Source organism: Dermacentor albipictus, chromosome 8 (assembly GCF_038994185.2).
Source record: "Dermacentor albipictus isolate Rhodes 1998 colony chromosome 8, USDA_Dalb.pri_finalv2, whole genome shotgun sequence".
In the NCBI taxonomy this organism is placed as follows: domain Eukaryota; kingdom Metazoa; phylum Arthropoda; class Arachnida; order Ixodida; family Ixodidae; genus Dermacentor; species Dermacentor albipictus.
The window spans coordinates 60,958,690-60,983,148 of NC_091828.1; the positions used below are offsets into that span (position 1 = coordinate 60,958,690).

At 45.6% G+C, this 24,459-nt stretch overlaps 1 protein-coding gene across 3 annotated transcripts in view; it reads left to right on the forward strand.

Moving 5' to 3' along the window:
* Positions 1-24,459, forward strand: part of LOC139046731 (gastrula zinc finger protein XlCGF8.2DB-like) — a 103,158-nt gene that overhangs the window by 3,525 nt on the left and 75,174 nt on the right. The window contains exons 3-4 of one of the 3 annotated variants that reach the window (XM_070523481.1): positions 13,176-13,334; positions 15,863-18,093. The exons of the other annotated variants lie outside the window; for them this stretch is intronic. Coding sequence (XP_070379582.1) covers positions 13,176-13,334; positions 15,863-16,583 — 880 coding nt within the window. The 3' untranslated portion in view covers positions 16,584-18,093. Of the gene's footprint in view, positions 1-13,175; positions 13,335-15,862; positions 18,094-24,459 lie in introns of those variants that run through there. 3 annotated transcript variants of the gene reach the window in all.

A 24,459-nucleotide genomic window follows, 5' to 3' on the forward strand; every position in this document is an offset into this window, starting at 1 on the left:
TTGGCTGTGTCTTCCATATATGGCACGTGCGATTGGGGTAAATGTCTGGGCAGATCTTGTAATAAAGTTGTAACGAGGGGTAAGTATTGGTTTGTAGCAGGCGGAAAGTTGTAGCCTGCGCTCGGGATAGTTTGTTGTGTGGGCCGGGGAAGGTTCTACGCCCTAAGTAGAAGGACTTCACAAGATCATTGTAGCGTGTCAGGCGATCCCTACCGGTGGGGGCAGCCTCCCCTTCTCCCGCACGGTTAACTAGGCCTCGCGCTAGGGAGTGGGTAACCTCGTTGAGGTTTGGGAGGTGCGGGTGGATGGTGCCTACATGAGCCGGGAACCAGACGAGTGTAACCTGATGGTCGGTTGAGCGGGGCGCTTGTTGCAAGACGCGCAAGGCTTGGTGTGAAATACGACCGTTGATATAGTTGATAACGACGGAGCGGGAGTCAGAGACGATGGTATGGCATGTTGGGTCTAGTTCGGCTAGCGCGATGGCCACTTCTTCAGCTTCCTCAGCGTGTGGGGTTACTAGGCTGATAGCATGGTGGAGAGCCTTCACGCGTGGTGACGGCTGCAAAGCGGGTGCCGTGGGGATATTCGGTGGCGTCGTCGAAACTCACACCGTCGTGCCGAGTAATGGATTTGGTGAGAACCGTGGCACGTGCTGTGCGACGTGCGTGGTTGTATTCGGGGTGCATGTTTCTGGGGATAAGATCGGCGTGAATCCAAGCTCGTATGGTGGAGGAGATCTGGTGCTTATGGCCGTATTGATGGTGGTAGGTGATACCGTGCGAGGTGAGGATATGGCGACCCGTCGCTGTGAGAGTGAGTCTCTCCAGCTGAGAGTGACGTTGGGCCTCGATGAGCTCGTCCAGTGTGTTGTGGACGCCTAGTTGAAGGAGGAGGTCAGTGCTGGTGCAACCGGAGAGGCCGAGGGCTTGTTTATAGACACCGCGTAGGAGGATGTTGATCTTGGTTTATTCAGCCTTGTACCAGTTTAGATACGCAGCAACGTAGGTGATGTGGCAAATTACGAATGACTGGATTAATCGGAGCAGATTTTCCTCTTTCATACCCCCACGGCGGTTGGAGACCCGCTTCAAAAGTCTCATGGTGTTGGCTGTATTCCTCTTGATTTTGGCGAGGGCCATGCCATTCGCTCCGTTCTCCTCTATGAGCAAGCCGAGCACACGGATATTGGTGGCGAACCCGCCATGGTTGCTCAGTGGCTATGGTGTTGGGCTGCTGAGCACGAGGTCGCGGGATCGAAACCCGGCCACGGCGACCGCATTTCGATGGGGGCGAAATGCGAAAACACCCGTGCGCTTAGATTTAGGCGCACGTTAAAGGACCCCAGGTGGTCGAAATTTCCGGAGTCCTCCACTACGGCGTGCCTCATAATCAGAAAGTGGTTTTGGCACGTAAAACCCCAAATATTATTATATTGGTGACGAGGGGTATGGGGCTGCCGTCCGTGAGATGACGCGCAATGTCTTCGTAATGGCGTTTAGCGGTGGAGTATTTTGGACGGCGGCCACGGAGAGTAGGCCTGTAGAGAAGGAGTTCGGACTTCGCAGGGGAGCAGCGAAGCCCCGTTCCTTGGATATAGGTCTCGACTGTTTCAATGGTGGATTTTAGTGCCGTTTCTATTTCGCCGTCACGGCCTTTGTGGGCCCAGATGGTTATATCGTCAGCGTATATGGTGTGGGTGACACCGTCCACTTGCTGCAACTCCTTGGCAAGATCGATCATGACAAGATTAAAAAGCATTGGGGAGATAACGGAGCCCTGGGGAGTTCCCGCGCTGCCCAAAGTCTGGGCGTTGGAGCGGAGATCCCCCACCGAAAGGAAGGCCGTGCGATTAGACAGAAAGTCTCTGACATAATTATAAGCGCGCGCACTGATATTAAGGCGTGAGATGCGGTGAAGAATGGTGGAATGGGCTATGCTGTCGAATGCTTTTTCGAGGTCGAGGCCGAGTATATCTTTAGTAGTACGCGTTCTATCTTCTAGTATATGGTGCTTAAGTTGTAGCATGACGTCTTGCGTCGACAGGTGGGCCCGGAAGCCAATGACAGAGTGAGGATACGCTGCAGTGTCTTCCAGATGGGTGTTAATTCGCGTGAGGAAGGCATGCTCCATAACCTTTCCCACACATGAGGTTAGTGAGATGGGGCGAAGATGATCGAGGCTAGAAGGTTTGCCAGGTTTCGGAATAAGGATGACCTTTGCTGTTTTCCAGGCCGGCGGAATGGCACCATTACGCCAGCAGTCATTGATATAATCTGTCAGGTGGGTGACGGAGGCATCATCCAGATTACGGAGGGCTTTGTTAGTGACCCCATCGGGCCCAGGGGCACAACGGCTGTTTAATTTATGCAGGGCGGCTTGGATCTCAGCGACACTAAAGTCTCCGTCTGTGGGGGGTTGGGGGCCCTGGTGTAGGAGCCGTGAGATTGCACTGGGCCCACGGGGAGATACTTGTTGGTGAGGTAGTCTAAGACTTGGGCGTGTCCCTGTTTCTTCCTTTCTGTATAGAGAAGTTTAGTGAGGCGATCTTGTTGGGAAGAGCGGGTGGCTTGACTATCGAGGAGGTGTTTGAGAAGCTTCCAAGAAGAGGGACAATGGATCTGTCCGTCAGCAGTATTGCACAGTTCAGTCCACTGCTGACGGCTCAGACTGAGGCAATGGGCTTCAATTTCCTTATTAAGGAGGGCTATTTTAGCGCGGAGGCGCCTGTTGAGACGTTGCCCTTTCCAGCGGGATAGGATGGATGTTTTAGCCGCGAGGAGGTGGGCCAGTCTACTGTCCATGCGCTCGACGGGGGCATCGGTGGTAACGGTGTGCGTGGCTGCAATGGTATCGGAGTGGAGATTTCGGGTCCATGCATCAATGTCCGCAATGCGTTCCGCGTGCTGGTCAGCGGATCGATGCTTCCGAAATGCGTCCCAGTCAACCCAACTGAACTCACGGGGTTTGGCAATAACTGCAGCTATCCGAGGGATAAGTACGGCAATGATGGAATGGTCACTACCGAGATCATGTTGTGTGTTGCTCCATTGGGCGTTGGTGACGTTCTTGGTAAATGTCAGGTTGGGGGTCGTGTCGCGGGAAGTGGAGCTACCGAGGCGTGTGGGGAACGTGGGGTCTGTAATGAAAGTGAGGCCGAGGTCTTGGGAGTCTTTCCAGAGGTTTTGAGCCGCCGTCGTCGAGTAGCCATATCCCCATACTGTGTGGGGGAGATTGAAGTCTCCACCGATAACGAGGGGGTTGGTGCCAGCTACGTTAAGGGCCTTCTTGAAGAGGGTGAGAAAACGGCTTTGAACTTTGGCAGAGGGATGGCTGTACACGTTAAGGAGAAAAATACTTTCCTTACGTCTCCTGGTGGGGATAAGTTCAACGAGAAGGTGTTCGATGTTTCGGTCGTGGAGCTTGTGTTCGATGCCGGTGATTCTCTTGTGGACGAAAGTGCAGAGGCGGCGAGAAGCATGTGGCGGGATGAAAGGTTGGTAACCTGGGAGGGTGACCGAATCGATATGGGTTTCCTGAATCATGATGACGTCCGGTTGCCGGGTGACGGTACGAAGGTGTTGACGGATGACTGGCTGTTTGCGGAGATAGCCTCGGCAGTTCCACTGCCAGATAAGTGTATCTCTGTTAGGGTGGGCCATGGTGGGGATCGGGGGATGCCGTCAGGGGCAGTGCTGGGGTTTGGAGGGTAGAAGGAGCAGGCATGGGGAGAGCTTGTAGGTGGGTTTCAATGTTTGTGACGCGCTGTGCCAGTGCGAGAACGGCGTGTTCCATGGATTTGACTGCGTTCTGGAGTGCGGTCATCGTGCTTTGAAGTGCAACTAGCATGTCCTTAACCTCTTAGCGCACTTGGCCCGTGGCTTCCTCTTGGAGGGCCCGCTTTTTGGGTGCTGGTGTCAGTGGAGCGTCGTGGCTAGAGAAGTGGGGCGCTTCGGCGGGTGGTGTAGGAGCGGGTGTCTTGGATTGTTTAAGATCGCGAACCTCTTGCGAGAGCTTGTGAATTAGGTCGCGCACAATGGCATTTTCTTTTTTGAGGTGAGGTATTTCTGCGTTATCATTGGTGTTCGTGGACTGTGGAGAAGGTGTGTTGCGACCCTCTAGCGAGGTGCCCTTAAGGGCTTCTGCGAAGCTCACCTTGTTAGTAGGAGACTTGGCGGGTGGGGCAGAAGTAGATCTGTGTTGGCTTCCGACATGGCGCATCTGCTGTGCGCGACCAGTCTGCTGTGTCTACAAATGCTACCACGGCAGCATTTAAATGTGGGTAAAATGCGGAAAAACATATCGTTGTAAAAACATCGCCGGTTAAAGTATAGCTTCAATTCTTTTTAAAGTAATTGCATGCACGAAAATACCGTATTGCACTGTCCTGATATTCATGAAATGGAGCACGTCAGCACATAGCAAACAGACTGTGATAGTCAAGGAAATGTAAAAGCAGAAAAGGGCGCCGTTTCATCAGCCGCTTCCAAGACTTTATACGGAACCTTATTTTTTACAGCAAACCTGTATTTGGCTAGGGATCCATGCATTTTTGTTCCCCATGAACAAAAATTATCATCATGAATGGCTCCTCCCGCCGTAAGCATTCATGCTCCCGTAAAGATGCAAAAAATGCAATGGCCCTTAGCCACGTAAGGCAGAGGCTACAAGACCTCGACAAAGTAACGCATACAATGCCTAAATTCTTTCTGTTTATGCACACAACATACAGAACAGCATATAGAAGACTGTCATCATCAATGGGAATGTCATCATCAATGGGTACCCCATGTGCAATGACCCATTACTTAAGCCCATTATGCCAATGGCCCATTACCCGTAAGCAAGCAAAATGCAATGACTCAAAGTCCGGTAAGGTTCATGGCTACCCACATTGCTGGAATTAGCTCCAATGACACTACCCCAGTTGTCGTTGTCGGTGTTTTCAAAGTGGATATGTATGTAACGGAAAGGGAGTGGTTTACGTGTTCTATGTGGCAGACATATATCTTGCGATGCCACGCTGATCCGGCGCGACCGACCACCCAGCGGCGTGCGTACATCAATTTGATATTATCAGAGAAAATTACTGCAGTAGCCACTGAAATGATGAATACCGATCAAGAAAATGAGTGTGTGCGTACCTTTAGTCACGATGACGACCCATCAACATAATAAATGAGTTCGTACCTTTGTTCGAAATTATGTGACAGCTCCATGTCGTGCGCTAAAAAGCTGCCCTGGCCAACCATCTTCAAAAAGTAAAATGACTCATGACTTTTTCTTCTCTTTATTCTGAAACGCCCGCGAATACAAACTATTTCATTTCGATTCGATATGAATGCACTATAATTGTCACGTATTCCGAAGCTATCGGAGTACATACTGAACATAGCAGGTGTAGCGTGATCGCTCTGTCAGAACCTTCCCATCTCCCGTACCTCCACATCTCCACATAGAAAGAAAACGACGTGCAAATTGAAATGCAAGAAGTACAAGCATCCGCACTACTTCAGTTTCTTTATGTTTACATATTTCCATAGCGCTGGGTGACATTTGAAAAAGACTTTTTTCCACGTGGTTCCGCATTACCTTTCACAAAGATGACAGCTTGAACATGAAATTAGTCCAAACCATTAGACGCATGCTGCGGTAAGGTAGTTAGGTTTTTAGGTGCGCTTCATGTTTTTGTAGTTTTGCAGAATGAAGTGACTGACGTTTCTCGTCAAATGCTTCACGTATCTTCAATACTTGTGCTAATAAAGAAGTGCAAACTTATTTTACCAGGGAACTTCTCAATTCCATTTAAACGTGTAATTCTATGTTTGTGTTGCCACGACGAAAAAGCGCAAGGTAATAATACATTCAAGTAGTTGTTTTCCCAAAACAATAGTAGAATGTTATTCCTCAGCTGCTCATTTACTGAGGATGCAATAAGGCGAATGTGCGGCGAGGCGAATCGCCTCGAATGGCGGCATCTCAATGCCGCCATTCGAGGTGATTGCCAAAATAAATTTTATTACGTAAGGAATCCGCGCAGTAGCAGTTTCTTCTGGCATAGGAGAAATATTCTTAGCGCTGCTGGCAACAAGATCATTATACAGTGTATAGCTCTTGATCGATTCATTTCACCTTTGTCCTTTAATTCAAGGGCTTAATGTGAGCCGCACCTAAGACAACCATGTGACTAAACCTTTCAGAATTCAATCATTGTGTCAATGCTTCTAGATGCGGTAAATCAGACGGCTTTCTTGTAGCCTGGAATTATCGTCCGACCCTTATGACTAACGTTGACATTAAAACCATGAAAAAATAACGGTGATTACGACTTTAATTCGGCGCATATGAAGATAAAACGCAACTTTAAATAGATGCGCTGTACTACAGCATTCAAATATATATGCAAGGATACTGTTAGAAAATGTAAAATGCTACAAAGCCCAACTAACGCTAGACAAGCAGTATAATACAATAACCATCTTCACAACAATTTCTGCGAACACAAGACACTAGAGAAAGACTTTCATTGGTTTTGAGTAGTGGTTAAGAAATCATGATATTTTGCTTTACAATACACGGAGAAGAAATGAGCGATGCAGGACTGTCTGCAGCATTCATTAACGTTTCTGTGAGGTAGAAAATATTTCCAATCCCGGTATATTACGATTCTTCGGATGGAAGCTCACTCACAGGCACAGCGAGATGTGCTGATCCACCAGGAACCAGAAATTCTGCACAGAGCATGAAAACTGCGCAGCAGGACAACTTCCGTAGATTAAGTTGCCGGGCTAGTTGATTTTGCATGCTAATTTAAAGAGAGGGTTCTGCAACACCACGAAGACCATAGTACACATGTTCTCGTCCTGTATTTCTGTTGTTATTGTAGCACCATCCTTTCTATATATCATGACCGCTAACAACTGGAAATCGCATTTACCTTGAAAAGGAAGTTTTCAATCCATTTCCGGTCTCGTCTCGGCCAGCACATGCATGAACTATGGAAGGAGAAAGGTACAAGAAAGTTCACAATACATGCATGCACGTGGTAATGGACACTCACCATTGTGCATTGATTAAAGCTAGAGGGCACTGGGGGCAGCAGAGGCTTGTGAACCTGCATGACGAGTTGGAAGCACATCTCGAACAGCATCTAACAGAGCACATAGAGGTGAGGATAAATTCCACTTTATTTGAAGGTTGTTTAAAGATAAAGAAATGTATCTTCAATGTGAGCAGCTATCAAGGAAAGAAGATAGAAGTAGTCCAGAGCCCTAACTGGAGCCGGCAATTATACAGAAAGCAAAGAAACTGGGCTGCGTGCCAAATACCTCCTGGGCGCTGAGTAAGCAACACCGTTTTGCCTTCTTATCAAAACCCTTCCAGGGTACCGAAAGTCTCATGTCACACTGCACCTACATGACGTAAAGAGACAGATATGTCGTGAGACAAAATACAGGTGTATGCTACATGGTGCAAGCTTGCGTGTAAAGAACGTATTATCAGCAGCTTCCAGGAGTTGGGTGCCGTTCAAGGGTGCATCAAAAACATGTGGGCCTGCGTGGGGCACAGCTGGCAGTAAGCGGAAAATAACATGATCAAATCGGGGCTGCAGAATGAGTAAACAATATTTCCTACATTGGGGCACTGATGCTGAAGTTTGCTCGCCTGGGGTACGCAATCTGGTACATGCTCACGTGAACAATGCACTTCTGTAAGAATGCTACTACATGCTCTGACACAGTGCAAGTAGCCTGGTAATTAGTCCATACATGTTCCCGAAATGCGAATTCTCATGTCCACTAGTTCGTAATTTTCTCAACATGACCTTTCCCAAGTCCTCTCTAGCCATAAACCTCAAGTACGTTATGCGCATGGTCAGTGAAAAAAATACTCTTTTGCACAACGTTAAGACTTTCAAAAGTGTGAGCTTACGTTGAGCTGGTGGCTCTCGTGGTTGGGGTTGCTCCCTAAGGCTTAATATAGATAATGTCGCATTCTTCACATCTTTTATTCCGAACTTGTTTAAGACTAGCTGCTCATATTGATTTTCTTCAAAATGATCCTGGACACAAGAAACAAATCAGATTGAAGTGATGTCACAGCATCAAATCACCAGAAACATCAGAAACGTCACAGAATAGTGTATGAATATTCTATGCAGAAGCAGGGACAGAGAAGGAAGTATAGTTGCGCTTCTGTAAAAATGTGGTCCCCTAACCTACTGCACGACAAACAAGCACCATGCCGAAATAACCACGACTATTTTAAATTTATGCGCAACCGCATCAGGCGATAATCCTAGGCGACACACGGCGCGGTGACCTGGAGGCCGCTGAACCACGGTCGCTCATAGCGTCGTTCAGATTCTGAGTTTGCAGAAAATTTAACCCATCGCCATCATCGCGCAGAAGTGGTTTGTCAAATTAGTCAATATGAAGAAGGCGTTGTGCCTACACACGCGACTTCCGATGTGACTGTCTAAGCTATGTTCGTGTTCTACAGAGTGGTTTCAGTGATGAAACTGCCGACGCTCACTCCATTTTCTGCCATCCAACTACACAGTACAATGAAAACGTTGAAGAATCTATGGAACAGCAACGAGAGTTGCAGTTTACGCTGCCATTTATGACACATATCAGTACTTCGTAAATTTATTTAAGAGTCGCAGTAAAATGTTATGGCCCAACCTAAGTGTTCAATAACGAGGAGCGAGAGCGCTACACCACAGATATCGAGCAGCTGGGAAATTGTCGCTCTGGCGTATTGTGTAATTAAATACCTTTCTCCGCGCTTCTTCCTGTCGCTGCCCCATTACGTCTTCAAGAATACACCATCTAGACCAAACAAGACTGTTACTACGCTTGCTTTATCTGCGTCCAGTCCCGTCTCCTTGCGCGCAAGCGGCAGCGAGAGACGATGGCGTCGTCATCATGCGACCTGTCGCTGTGTTACATCACCTCATACGGTTACCACTCTCTAGCCACAAAACTAACTGGCTTGGGCGAGCGACTGCCTTGGCGGCAGAAAAACGACACGAAATTTTGCGTGTGATCGAGCCGGAAGTGGACAGTTTACGCAGCACGGCGAAGCAAAACACAACGGAGAGTAACAACCCACGAGCACTTTCCTCACAATGGCGCGACGATCCCGTAGGTTTGGCATTGACTCGTTCTATTCGGTGGACCCAGGCTTTCCGACGAGCTTCCTTCTCTTTTCCGCGCGGTAAGGCAAAAAGCTTTTTCCCTTTACTGTCATAGTTATGACATCCGAACACGCAGCAACAAGTCATAGCGAGACCACGAGTGAGACGGAGTCAGACCACCACTTCGCATACATGCCATAAGTGCATGTGACGAGCAGAGGGACACTTTCAAGATGGCGCTGAGGCTGGAAAACCAAAATAAAAAGAGCTTAAAGCGCACGCGCTATCAAGTGGCAGCAATCAGGCGATCGAAGACACAGCAGAGAGGAAAGTGGCATAGTTCAAAAGATGGTGGTACTTTTCCCGAAGGTAGAGGGGCTTTAAGTATACCGTCATTTGCCAATGGAAGTGCAATGATATACATCAGGCGAGAAGTACCTCACGTCACCTTACCTGGGCAAGGCATTTGTTCAACTTGCTTGGAAGTCGCCGATGTGCAAGTGTCCCTCGGAGACGGAAAACTAAGTGTGGCGTCGATGTATATAACTCCACGAAGGAAGGTCTCCATGGAGGCTTTTCTAATAGAGTTTTGCATTCGTTGCCACTCACCTGGAAGAATCTGTGATGATTTTAACACACATAATTTACTTTGCGAAGAAAAAGTCGTAGATGTTGGAAACAAGAAACTTGTCGCTGCTGCGAATGCTGCTGACTCATCTGTGGCGAACGACGGCAAAGCGTTTTTCTTTCGTACGATGGACCTCGTGTTACATTCTGGAGACCATTTGGTGTCATCTACAACGCCCCAAACTGGATGAGCAGCGACCATTTCCGCATCTTCGCAATCATCAGATTTCAGAATGCCTTCGGCAATTCTCTACTGTGACACGCTGGGACACATACAGCTAATGTTTGGATGAATACCATGGTGAGTTGTTTCCAGACATATTGCGAGGCAAGAGAGTGGCCGTTTCAGTGTTGAAACTGCCAGGCCATTTCCCTACTCCTGATTTGAACCTAAGTAATGTCTGCACAGCGCGTGCGAAAACGGAGCGCAATGGGATAAACGCTGCCATCCGTCGTCACTCAAGAGAGCTTGAGCCAGCCACAATAGCCTGTTTCTGTGAGGGCTTATCGGCTTTTACTCCCACGACAAGCATATGGGAAGTAATCACTAATCTATCATGAAAAATTCGCTCACACGGGCCATCCTTGCACAAGTTATTTATTTTGGCTTCTAGCGCAAAGTGAAACACGGACACAGAAAGGAGCAGACAGGACGAGCGCTAACTCTCAACTAAATTTTTATTGAAACGAAGAACATATATATAGGTGATTGCAAAAACCGTAGCATCAGAACATGACAATGTAAAAGCATCAGTTAAACATATCAGTGGGTATGGAAGTCAAAGAACAAAAATTATTTCAGATTAGTACGCGTATTGCGAAGGTACTGGAATTCGCAATCTAACAGAGACAACGAAGCATGACTGACGCAAGTGTCTCCTAATCTTTTTATGTAGAAGCCAAAATCATGTTACCGTACCAACTCGCCCAACTGTCTATCCTTTTACAAGTCATTTAATTGCGTCTGGAGCATATGAGAGATCCCAGAAGCGTGAAATACAGCATAGGTGGGGCCAGGGTTCATGTCTGGAAAGTATCCTGCGAACCTTGCCTCATAATGCTAACATCAGGCGTAATAAAATTGATGGAAAGACTATTATGTTCGTAGTTAACATGGTGTCTTGAGCAAGGAAGTAGACTGTCATCATGTGCTACCAGATTTTGTTTACGGTTGAGTGCCGAGGGCAGTTTCAGGGACTTACTAAGTCACGTCGACCACCATCAGGTCAGCGGATTTTTGACCGTCGCAATTTTCATGGACGTTGCCAAAGGATACGACTCCGTGCTTCATAGAGGCATCATCAACGGACTCCAGACTGGGGGCTTCTCCGGGAATGCTTCTCGGTTCATCCAACAGTTTGACATTTATTTGTCCAGGATATGCGCTGAAGTATGAGTGAAGAGCGACGTATTCCCCTCGGCGCCCCACAACATACTGTGCTACCTCCTTTGCTTTTTAACGTTGCCATGGATCCATGGTTCCCTGATATGCACTTGCATATCAGGGAACCAACACAAGCGTTCGGCTCGGATAGCCCCGGGCGCAGTCTCCTTAATCGACACTTGGCCTATCAACGCTTTATCGACGCTTGGCCTACCTTTGCCAGAGGAAAAATCTGCTTCCGTGCTTTTTCCGGGAAAGATGAGGAAGTCATCACGCCTGGCGCTCAAAAATGAAGGCTATCCAGCACGTCGTGCAACTAATGTTCGATTCCTGGGCTTCACCATCAACAGGATGCTACTACGGCAACGCGCAGCCCTAAATTTTGTGTCTTCATCAGCGCAAATATCCAACGCAATGCGGCGCATGGCGAGCGCACGTTGGGGAAACAGTTTTATGTCTATGCTTAAACAGAGCCCTGCACTGATAACAAGCAGCCTTCTCCATCAGCTTCCGTTCATGTTACCATCTCTGAGCCAATTCCAGCACTTGGATGCAGTGCACTGAAAGGGACCTTGTTTGGCAATTGGGTTCCTCAGGCCGCTTCAAACAAGGTTGGTATTGAAGAAGTCTTTTCAACTGTGCCTTTTGGAATCTCGGGTCTTGCTGACGCTGCTGTTCAGGCTGGGCGAGTCCCCGTGCGCACGAAGCTTCTACGGAAGCTAAGAGCAAGAACTCGCTCGTATTTCCGTGCGCTGCTGAACACTTTTCGATATTCATGATGGGAATAACCTAAAAGGACTATCTTAGACCCATCAAGCCTTTTTTCGAAAGTTTACTGCAGCCTCAGTATATCCTAACAACCAGCGAAACGACACCATTTCAGCTGTCCAAGTAAAATATATGTGCTAGACCTCTTGATCAGAGTTCCAAACCCACATACAAATGCACCATACGGGCAGGAGTGTGCACAAACAGATAGCTTCGCAGCGGCATTTGGCATACCCTCCCTTCATATGTCATCGTCTGGCCGCCAGTATCGCGTAGTTTTGTCTGCACCAGTAGAAGCTACCGCAGTTACCGCGGTCTGGGGAAAACTACGCGCCTATTCCATACGAGACGTCGCGGTGCTCGCGAACTGAAAATCCTTGTTACAGTGTTTACACCTAAACCTACGTCGAGACAAGTTTACAAGGCAATCTCTGGCACTCATCAAAATTCTAACGAGGAAGCGATTCAACGTTCAATTTCATTGGATCCTGCCCCACGTAGGAATTGAGGGAAATGAAAAAGCTGACACCATTGCATGCCTATCACAGACACGTGTCCCAAAAGTAAGAGCGCCAAATATTTTTCAGAGCATAAGGCTGCTATCCCCATTCCTTTCAGGGCTATCCACCAGACTCCACACCACACCTGTGTGACCCACGGATTACTCGCGAAGTAGAAATGGCGTTGTACCGCATGAGAACCGACTCCGCACTCCCCGACGTTGTGATTCAAAGCTGGACGATGCGTTTTCCCGCCTTGTGGTTTTTGTGGTGATATCGAAGACATTAGGCTATGCCCACGGTTCGACACGGAAACCAAAGCGACGGTTGACAGCCTGCAAAAGAAGCCTTACGATAGTGCATGCGGTATTGTATGTGCAAGTACTGAGTGGTAGACAATTTCGATGAATTCTAGAACACCTGCGTTCAACTGAAGGCCAATATTGACAAGTCAATTTGAACATACGTTCACTTGTGTGACCTGTGCAGGCCACATGACGGGGAAGTTTCTGGGCAATCGTTTAGTACCGTTATTAATTCTGGGCAGCTGAGTCACACATTGTTTGTATAGTTTAGTTACTTTTAATGCACCAATATAACAGGTAGACTTCACCCACTATGGAGCTGTCACACTCATTTGACTAAATCTCGAGGACTGTGCCATCCAACAAGATTTGTCGCGAGAACCGAAAGGTGCAATGCAACTTCAATCGCTTTTCTTAAACTATGCGTCTTTTGTCTTTACCACCACCAGCAGCAGCAGTAGCAGCAGCACCAGCACTAGTAGCAGCAGCAGCAGTGGCAGCACCAGCGGCAGCAGCACTAGTAGCAGCAGCAGCGGTGATGAGTCAACACCTAAGAAAAACAGGGCGGCCATGGAGAAACCTCCAACCAATATGAAAGGCGGTGTGAGGTGAGCCCTATATATGAAATCTTAACATTGCCTCTGCAAAACCTGTGCCAATAAAGTGCCGTATGCAGATCAACTGCAACCTGGTTCACTTTATTGCACCCACGAGTAACGCCACTGAAAGCGAATGTTATTTTTTTAATTAATGTATATTTCATTTCGTTTGGATACCCGCAAGGCACATCTGCTTTGTGTGACCTGTCCGCCTAGTTGAGAAAAACGACGACGGCCGCATTTATATTTTGGTGAAATGCGGAAACAAAAGTTTTAGATTAAGGTTCAGGTTAAGAAACTTACGTGGTGCAAATTATTCCGGTGTCCCCCACTACAGTGAGCATCATAATCACATCTTGTTTTTTGGCAATTAAAACCCCATAAATTTTATAGAAACTATATTCTGACTTCAAACTAAAAGTGCCTTTCAAATATTGCAAAAAGACAGACCCCGTGTATTCATACGACGCGAAACACAGTTCTGGGTGCATTCTACAAAACATATTGCCGGTTCGAGTATGGTTTCAAGTTTCTTTAGTACGCTTGCCTACACGAAATGAAACACTTGAGCATGTGGCAGACACACTGCAAAGCTTGAAGTCACGTGGTCGTGCTGGAAATTCAAAAACAGAAAAGAGCGCCGTTTCTTCGACCACGTCCAACCCTATATACCAAACTACTTTTTTTCCTAGCCTTTATTCTGAAACGCCTGCGAACACTAACTTTTTCATTCGAATTTTATATGAAAGCACTCCAATTGTCGCGTATTCGGAAGCTATAGGATTACATACTGAACATAACAGTTAGCATGATCACACTGTCACAATCTTCGGTTCTCATCTCCTGTGCAATATCCACATAGACAGAGAAAGACGTGCAAAGTATACATTAATGAAGCCCAGGAAGTCAAAATTACTCAGTAGTCCCCACTACGGTCAGCCTCATAATTAGTTTTCATAATTTAGGTGAAACTCGATACCTTCGCATGAATAGTATTTGCAAGAACGAGTGGCTCTCATTCCGTAACAATAGTTATCGTGCTATTTTAGAACACTTTTTCTTACCATGTGTAGAAATCCTGACAGAACAGCGCAGTCTGCAAGAATATGCAAATCAATGAATATTAGGTTGCTATTTACATATAAACACCATAAGGGTATGTACGGAGGTTGTGCGTTTGTCTCCAACCTAGCAACCGGTAATACCTTCGTCCATTCTCATTTTCCCTTTTCTTTATTATTTGCTAAATGTCCCATCTCAGTCACATATATTTTTTTTATTTCATCATTCATCAATAGTACAGAAGGAGGTCCCGGAGTTACAAGAACTGTCAGGGGGACCTCCTATTAGTAAGTTAACATTGCATGAATTAATACATTTATAATACATTTAAAGTACATTTATAATACAATTAATACATGCAATTAGCCCTATGCTTCCGTTGGCATCATAGCCTGTTGACTTTACATGTTCGTGATTGACGAAATCGAGCCTCGCTCTCTCCTCGTTCGCTAAAGGCTATCGAAATACTCGATGATTTACCTGGACGTTAAATTGAACCAAGAATATTAGTTCGATAAGCCATGCGTTTCAAATGGCCAGTTATCTCATGTGTTTTTGTTAATATCATATATCGCTAAAGTACTTGCTGCTTCTCGCAAAAAGTTAACATTTTGCAGTTTTCCAGTTACAGATGTTACTGTGCCATTGTGAAATCCTGCGTCAGCCTATTTGTAGTATCGCAGACAGAAGGAAGGCAAAGAACCAGTAGTGTGACACCAACGAAAATTTTCCCGCTAGTCCGTCGAGCTTGGACAGTCAACTCACAACGCAAACTGGCGACAAGCCTAGCGTTTCCGAGGGATGTCTCAAATTCCTCGCGCAATTGCGCCAACTCGAGTGATGCAGCAGGAAATGTGCGGACATAAAGCCACTCATTTTCGATATATATTCAAGGTGATTTGCCCACAGGAACCATATTAATTAATTTACATCGTCGCATTGACACGGGCGCAAAACATAATTTCCTTGCCTTTAATGTGATCAGTCGTTCGTGCAGCAACGCACTCTCAAGAAACATCTGCAAAAGCATAAGAGCGAGAAAATGCAAATAACGTGCTGTGAGCGTTTAGGCTAAACAGGCTACTTTCGGATAAAGAATATTCGCTAAATTGTCTGGGCGTCTTCAGGTGACAACAGCTATGTCAGTTCCGCATACTTTGTCTATTTGTGAGATTCCTGAAAGAACCACCCAGTTTGCAAGGCTTTACAAATAAAGCATACGAGGTTGTTATTCCGTAGTAAATTAACTTCTTAAGGCTATAAGAGTAATCCTCCCCTTCTGGACATCAAATGCACCAATTATTGTGAGTTAGAGAAGTATCCTTTTTTAGATGACTCGTGTTATAACGCAAGTTTTCTCACTCATTCTCATATTGTGGGCAAGTAGCTCTTGCTGCTCTTGGCTAAAACAACTCTTGCTGTCTTTAACAGCAGTTATTGTGCCTATTTACAATATTCCGTCCGTCTATTCGTAGGAATGCTGGCGCTCGAAAAGCAAGAAATCGGCACAGTGTAACCGGCAACACTGTTTCTGGTGGAGCATCGAACCAGGACAATCATCTCAAGCACACTAGCATCAAGCTATATGCCTGCAAGGAATGCCGCGAATACTTTCCTGAAATGTCGGCACTCGAGAGACACAGCAGGAAGCACACGGGCGAAAAGCCCTCCATTTGTGATGAAAGCCCCAAGTCATTCAGCCGTAGCAGCAACTTGGGGGCACATCGCCGCACGCACACGGGTGAAAAACCTTATGTCTGCAAAATATGCCATAACAGCTTCACAAGGAATCATAGCCTCAAACAACATATCAGATGCCATACGGGGGAGAAACCCTTTGTCTGCGCAATATGTTCTGAAAGTTTCGCAAGGCACCAATACCTCCGGCACCATCTCGCGACCCATACGGCTGAAAAAGCCTTTGTCTGCGAATTATGTCCCAGAAAGTTTGCAAGGAAGAATGACCTCACGCACCACCTCGCTGACCATGCAGGTAAAAAAGCTTTTGTCTGCAAAATGTGTGATAAAAGGTTCACAACGAAGCAATCCCTCAAGAATCATCTCGCATTGCATACGGGTGAGAAGCCATTCGCGTGCCCTAGTTGTTGTAAATCTTACATGTGGAGGACCCAACTCACCAGGCATATTAAAAAGCATACAGACGAAAATTCTCACGCTGGCCCACAATGTCCTTAATGATTGGCGGCCAAGCAATTTCTCGATTAAAATATCTACTCTTGTAGAGGCGAAGACCTCGGCATTGCGAAGGATGAACAGAATTCCTTACGCGCGAGTTGCGTTCGGAACATTACCGCAGTAAAGACATGGATGAGAAACCGCATCAGTTTACGCAGTGCCGCAGTCGCTTTGAGGGCAAAAAAACACTCGACAGACGTTTTTGCTAGCAACGTATGCACTATGTGTAAAGACTTATTTTAAGAGATTTGGTTGAAAATTCCACGCATTCCATTGTGCGAACTGATAAATAACCACGATAATCAATTGGGTGCGCTGATCAACTCGCTCGTCGGCAGATCATCTATCGCCACTATAGGTTTGAGCCATGGTAACAAACATCTTCAGAGGAGTGGCCGAATATTTAGGCACATGTACAAGTTCACACAAAGGGTGACAGTGTGGGCAAAGCGCGCGGTGTGCTTTTGAGCTCCTGTGACGGCGAAAACACTTGGAGAAATCCTCGATGTAAGCTGTGTTATCTGGCTGTCAAAACATCACGAGGGGAGATATTACCCCAACAGTTAGTATAACAATTTTGCAAGTGGGTGATGTTCGTCTGGGTCTTCGTTCCGCAATTCAGTCTTGATGACAAACCCTAACAGGTTGCCGCTTTTATATTTCTTGGACTTCGCCTTGAAACTGCCAGCTGAATCACCATTAACGCCTATTCAGTGCAGAAAATTTCAGTTGCAAGCATTTTGGCGTCATTTAAGCACGTTTTTACTGTGGATGTTTTTAACGATTAACCTCCCATCACAGTGGAAATGAACATCTACCATGATCTGAGGCTTTAGAGGCTGAGGAATGCATACCGTTATCAGAAATGGAGTAGCATCCTTTCTTCAGATTGTAAGTATCCCATCAATTGTCCAGGTATTTCGGTAGTTTACTTTTTCACGTATTTAATTTTTTCGCATATCCGTAACTGCTGTACGCGTCTACCGTATGAACATTAAAACCAAAGGTACTCGCACAAAATATTGATTGGAATTTACCCAAAATTAAGCACAAAACCAGATTTTCGAACTGGAGTCATATTTGTCTGCTTAGATCTTTTTTGCTTCACAAATGTTTTCATGTTGAGATCAAAATCATTTTTATTGATTGTATTTATTAACAGATTCAATGATCCCCCATATACAACCTTGGTGTATCTTTGTCTCTTTCCTGAAAATCGTGTATTCCATTAAATTAGGCTGATTATTGCTAGAGAATTTAGGTGATGTTCACTCTACCAGTTCGCTCTGGCTTGTAGACAAAGTAATTTCCATTTATTTTATTTAACATGGAAATCGAGAATCGGACAATCGAAAGGAGGTTATGAGTGGGAGAAAGAAATTTTCTTTTAGTTTCAAGGATGCCTTCTTGACGTTGAAGGGCAATTTCTTGTCCGCGTGGAATATACAGGGTGTTTCAGCGAACACTCTCAATATTTTTTAAAGGTTGCCTGTGGCAGATAGCTCAATTCTAGTTGATGAGCCGGTCTACTCAGAGGAGGCGACACTACTTGCACGAAAAATTGAAATGCAAAATCGACTAATCAAGGAGAATTCACAATTAACTTTTTAGCTAATTATGTTATGACCCATATCACAATTTACAAATTCTAGCAGTGGACATCGCACGGCGAATGCACTCGCAACAATTTCGACACTAGTTTCGAGATGTAAATTTCCGAACTTTGCGGAGAAATGCACAGGCTGTTCGGAAAACAATCTTCCTGTGAAAATATGCCTTTTGGACCGTATGGCTTCAGCCAAAAAAAATGCTGAGGCTTCATTCATTAGTAGTATGGCACGTATTGAAGATATAACTCCAAGCTGGAGGGTCAAAAACGAGGTGAAATTGTAAGGCTTGAGGTGTCTTCCTTGTGAAGGTTTGCGAAGTTCTCTTTTATGTACCGACGATGCGAGTAGTTCTCCGTTTGTATAATTCAACAACGCTGGATCGAGGCATGGTGTGGCTTAAGATGTTTGAGTTTTCCTTACGTAGGCAGCCTAAGGTGCGCTATAGCATCTCAAGTATGCTTTAGGCATTGTAATTGAACTGTCGAAAAAACTTATTCATGCTTTGAATTCGAAGTTGTAGTGAACAGATGGGCTTTCCTAACAATGCATGCCTCGCCACAACGACAGTTGGCAACTATGGTTGGGGGAGGGGTGTGTCATATTGTCAATAAAGGCTACTGAAGGCCACTATGAAACGTTTCATGGCTAGATATTTATTGGCTCTCGATCTTAATCACGAAATATTTTTTAAGGTGATTGTTGTTATCGTATTAGTGAAGCATATACATAATATACATGATGCACCATCGTGTTCGTAGCCATGAGCAATTCGTTTTATTTGGGCCTGCTTCAGAGAGCGGTGACATAGCAGAAAATTTTTCGCACGTAATGCACGCCTAAATATTTCTTTTACGCATTATAAAGTGGCCATATTTGAGAAGAACAACTCATCAGAGTAATAAGAATCATGACGAGAGCTTCGCTGGGTACTGTCTTTCTAACACGGACACATTTTGACACCAAATACCAAGACATTTCTTCTGTGTAAAATACAATGTCCCTCATAGCCATGTACTAAGGTAATGTTCAGCCTTTAGCAAACCATCATGCAATGCTTCGCATTTCAAATTGTTGAATTTGCAGACATTCTTCTTACGCTAATTTTATGGACAGACGCGGCGATTATGCATTGCAAAACGAGTGAACCTTTTTAACACGACATAGCTTTCGATATCCCAGCGGCAAACTTTCTCAACTCTCGCCCTTTTTACGAAATAAATCTGGTTCAGGAGTGATAACAGAAAGAAGGTGACATATGGTTCAATAACAGCGGCTCCAGCCACCCATACCCCAAGCATACACGAAAGAATCGAGCGCGCGCGGCAGCCCAGCGAGCTGGGTGGCGCAACCCACCGCCCCGTTCCAAAGGAGACGCTCATAACATCCATCCGAGCCTGACCGAGTGGCGTTCTGGCCGTGACGTCAATCGCGAGAGGGCGCCACTCTGAGGCTACATTTCAGAAGGGTGATTCGCACTACTACGTTCCCTGGTACATGCGCTCAGACCGCGCAAACTGTGTTTATAGCTACATATGACACGCATTTGCGCCTTAGAAAAGCATCCCTTTCTTTCTCTTCTTTATTTCATTTAAATCTTGATGTTGCCGCTTGGTGATTGCGCGCCAATCGCGCCCCGACAATCAGCTTTCATTCTACTCTCATATTGCATGGTTTCCTTTGGAGAACAAATCTTTTAAAGCGGGAGCTCTAGTGGAGCACATACCAAGCCAAAAAATGCTGTCAATCTGACCTTCAAGGTCAGCCAAGGTCAAACCAGGGTCGGTATATTGTAAAGCTGCTCCAAAGCGATTTTATTCCGAATCCGCCGCTACCCTTCCCTGATTGGCCCACATTTTTCAGGCCATGCCCATTTTGCCTGTCTCAAGCGACGTCAGGAACCCTCAAAACCCGACACGTCTAAATGATGGTTACGCACTAATTATGCTTAATTACGCCGAACAAACCCGGCAATATCCTGGCATAACTGGCGACTACCCCGCTCCATTAGGAATACAAAATGGCTTCCTTCTTGATGGCGTCGCCAGCGGCGGCTCGTCAGCTCGGCCACGGGAGGAGGGAGCCCGAGGTTGCGTTTGACGTGACAGACGACCTGTTTCGGCGGCAGTTTCGCCTGAAGAGACTGTCCGGTGGCTTTGCGACGACTTGGCGGAGCAACTTGGAGGCGTGAGAGCAACAACGATGTTGGTAGAGTGCCAAGTGTTGTGCTCGTTGCATTTCTTCGCCACGGTCAGCTGCCGAGGGACGGCAGGAGGCAAGGAGACGTTTGGGGTGACCCAGCCGGTGGTGACCAAGTGTTTGTGACGCTTGGCGGAGTCCATCATCCACGCAGGTACCCGCAACAAGTGGGTCCACTTCTCGAGGACGCCACAGGACAAGGCAGCCTTTAATGTAGCGTTCCTTCGACGCGACGCCAGTCCTGGCGTCATCGGATGCGTTGACGGCAGCCTTTCGCCATCATCGCTCCGATGCACGAACAGAAGACAATGTTCATGTGCCGCAAGGGCTGCTACGCCTTCCATGAAATGCTCGTGTCATTAGTTTTGTGTAGTCTGCCCGTCATAGCAAATTGTGGCTGATGTTGTGCGCGCTCTCGTCAGATATGTGACACAGGCACGGAGATTCTCGCCGTGGACTCTCCTCGACCGGGGTCAGACCAGCACGCCTACGTCTGGAGAACAGCGTGGTTGCGTCATCGGTTCAAGGAGGGACGCAATGCCAAGAGAACTTGAATGGTGAGCAGTGGCAAAAACTTATACAGCTGCAATGGCAGCAATCAGTAAAGTGCTCCCACGCTGTAAGAGGATGTTTTTAGCACGAGCCGCCTATGTTGTAGTGGTTAGGTAAAGTGGAATGTTCGAATTTTCCAAGGTATCTGCGCGAAAGAAGCGACAACACACCTGTGCTGTACTTTAAACTTATTTTTAATATGGACATTTATAGAAATTGAAATTATTTGCGTATAAGTGCATTTAGGTACGAAATATATGCAAAAGGAGGTCTTATATTCAAAGACTGTAAAGTGATACCTTCTCTTGATAATTACATGAAAATAACAAAATTTGTGCACGCATGATTAAAGAGCATAAATACCTAATACACACTGAAACATGGGTACGAAAGCACAGCAAAGAAAAAAAGTACTATATTGATCAAGTATGCCTTCGCCAACAATGCCAGTGTTGCAGATTGCCACTATATGGGCCTACTGCTACATTATCCTCGGGGCCAACCAACGAGGCGACAATGGACCGTTCCCAGCCTGTGGTTTGGCTACGCATGCAAGACCCAATATGGATCTCGCTCGACTACTCATCTGGCAACCTACAACCAATACTACAGTCGTCACAGCCGATGGGGGATTTAAAGGCCAGCCAGCCATTATCCGCTTCGGGCCCGACATCGCTTCAAGTAGGCATTCCTCACCAATGCCATTTTTGAAGGTTGGTTACCTGGCAGGTGCTGCTTCGGTTAACTCTAGCGATTATATTATCATAGCGATGTCGTGCCCGACAAACTGCACTGACGCGTTTAAGCGGTCGGTTATTTTGGTATCAAAAACATACCTTACTTTGTTTGAGCTGTTACTTGTCCTCGCGAGTGACTTGGAGCAGAATTTCGATCCAATGTCGAAGGTTTAGGCCGACGCCTTCGTTGCTGCCTTATAACGAATAAATAACCTTGAAGACGCCGTGGCTGTTATGCAAGCCATATTGTAAAAATTTCCAAAAGGGACAAGCAGGAGCTTTGGAAAATGTACGAAAACATGCAGAAAATCAGAAGGCTTTGCGCATTGACTTCAAACGAGGGAACGAAGAACGCCACTGTAAAAGAAATTAAACTGTTAAATACACAGCTAGTATCGCTGCAATCATCAATGCCATCTCAACGTGCTGGGGATTCTGGAACGTGTTTGGAAACATTGCGTCACGTTTCCAATCAGCTGTATAATATATCCTCTAGATGTGAAAAGGCAGAAAACTGTATGCAGTGATCCAACCTGCTCTTCTTTGTAATAGCAGACGAAGCTGAAGAAAACATGGCTGCTTCAAAAAAAAGAAGTGATACAATTTCGCTGCGAAATGTTGGGCACGCAATTCACGACTGCGCAGTTTGAGACAGTGCACTGATTATGGAAGTTTACAGAAGGCAGGGTGACGCCTATTATTGCAAAAATGACATTTTTCAAACACAAAGGCAGTATTTTGTCTTCTGCACGCAAACTAAAAGGGTCTGGTTTTTCAATTCGGGAAGATTTTTCGCCAGCTACCCGGCAGGCAGGAAAACAGCTAATTGCTTTGGCCAAAACAGAAGCTAAGCGTTGTACGTTATCAAGCAATCGACTACGCATTGAGGACGCCATTTATATTTTTCAGAGCTCCTGCAAAACTGTTGTTCCTTGTGGGAAGTAATTGCAAACCCCACTGCATTATGTGAACCGCAAGAAGTCAAAGCCACCTGTCATAGCACCGTCATTGTTGATATCTTACCCAAATATCCGAAGTCTATTGCCTAAACGCGACGATATTGCCTCATTTCTTGATGACTGCAGTTCAGATATTCTTGTTCTTACTGTAATATGGCTACAGCGTGAAATACCAGATAAATGAAATATATCTACATGATAGCTAATTTAACATCTTAAAGTGTGATGGCACTGAAAATAGAGATGGTGGCGTACTCATCCGTATGAAAAGAGCAGTTTCCCCACAAGGTAATAATGTAGATTCCAGTATTGAGACAGTATGGGTTATATGTCAAATTTATAGGAGCAAGGTACTGATAGGATGTTGTTATCGTCCTCTCGATACAAATGAGTACTTTCTTGTCGAACTGCGCAATAGTGTTTCAAAAGCCCTTGAGCTCTGTCAAGCTGATATCGTCTATCTTTTTAGTGACTTTATTTTCTTTTCATCGGCTGGAATAACCTATCATCCTCTTGTCATACATCAATGGGGTTCGTTTCTTTAATGGGTCCAATTTATTCCGAATGATTACCCAGCCCACTCGTGGCGGTAACATTTTAGGTTTAGTTTTCACTAACACCGCTGAACCCGTCTATGTAAAGCTACCCCAACGTAATCTTTAGATCATCTTGAACTTTACAGGCGTCCCAAGCAAAACCATCCGTGATTACAACAGAGGAGAATATGACAATATTAACAAAGAACTTGAGTCATTTCTTTTTGGCACCTTTTTAGCTTCGCTTTCTGCTCGGTCAGTCAACAAAAACTGGCTTCTGTTTAAAGAGAAGTTGTCTGCTTTAGTGGGAACATATATACCCTAATTAAAATAACAGGCGGTAGACGAAACCTTTGGTTCACCAAGTACTCTACCTTCAAAGGCTAAGAAACCAAAAGAATAGGCAATACGCAACTGCAAACCGTACAAACTCGCCCGTGACATGGGATAAATATAGCTCACTTCTGAAAGATTACTGCTCGTCCTTAAAAGAGGCTAAAGAAAAATACTACTCTCAAGATCTACTTTCACTACTTAAAAGCAACCCAAAAACTTTTGACAGATGATTTCATCTCGTAGTGGCTCGCATCACATTTCTAAGTGATGGCAATCAAGCTCAAATCAGTGACAAGTAATGCCCAGTAATCTTAAATGCATTTTTTTATCCATATTCACTATAGAAGACCATTCAAATCTGCCGCAAGTGACTGATCTAGATTACCAGTACATGCAATCCATCAATGTAACAGAGGATGGTATCACAGGTCTCATAACTAACCTTAAGTGGACCACTTCTTCGGGTGTCGATAATATTAACTCAAAAATATTTAAAAGTACAGCCAAACTGTCTAGCAAATTTTTGTCTTATTTTCCACCAGTCATCATCAGGCCAGCTTTACTTAGACAGGAAACTGGAAAAGTGATACCATTACACAAAGGTGGCAGCAAGAATTCCCCAGAAAACTATCGCCCAATATCATTGACAAGTATTTGCTGCAGAATGCTTGAACATATTGCATCTCACATATATCGTTATCGCCAATCAAATGATTTTTTCTTTACTAATCAAGACAAGTTTAGGAAAGGTTTGTCATATGAGACACAGTTACCAGAATTCACTACAGACTTGCATTTTAACATGCACCGTAATCTTTAGATTTCATTTTTCTCGACTTCTCCAAAGCCTTCGACCGTGTCGCTTACTGCTGTTTAATTTCCAAGTTATCCATTCTCTAATTAGACTGCAAAACGCTGTCCTGGATTCGTAACTTTATAAATAATCGTCA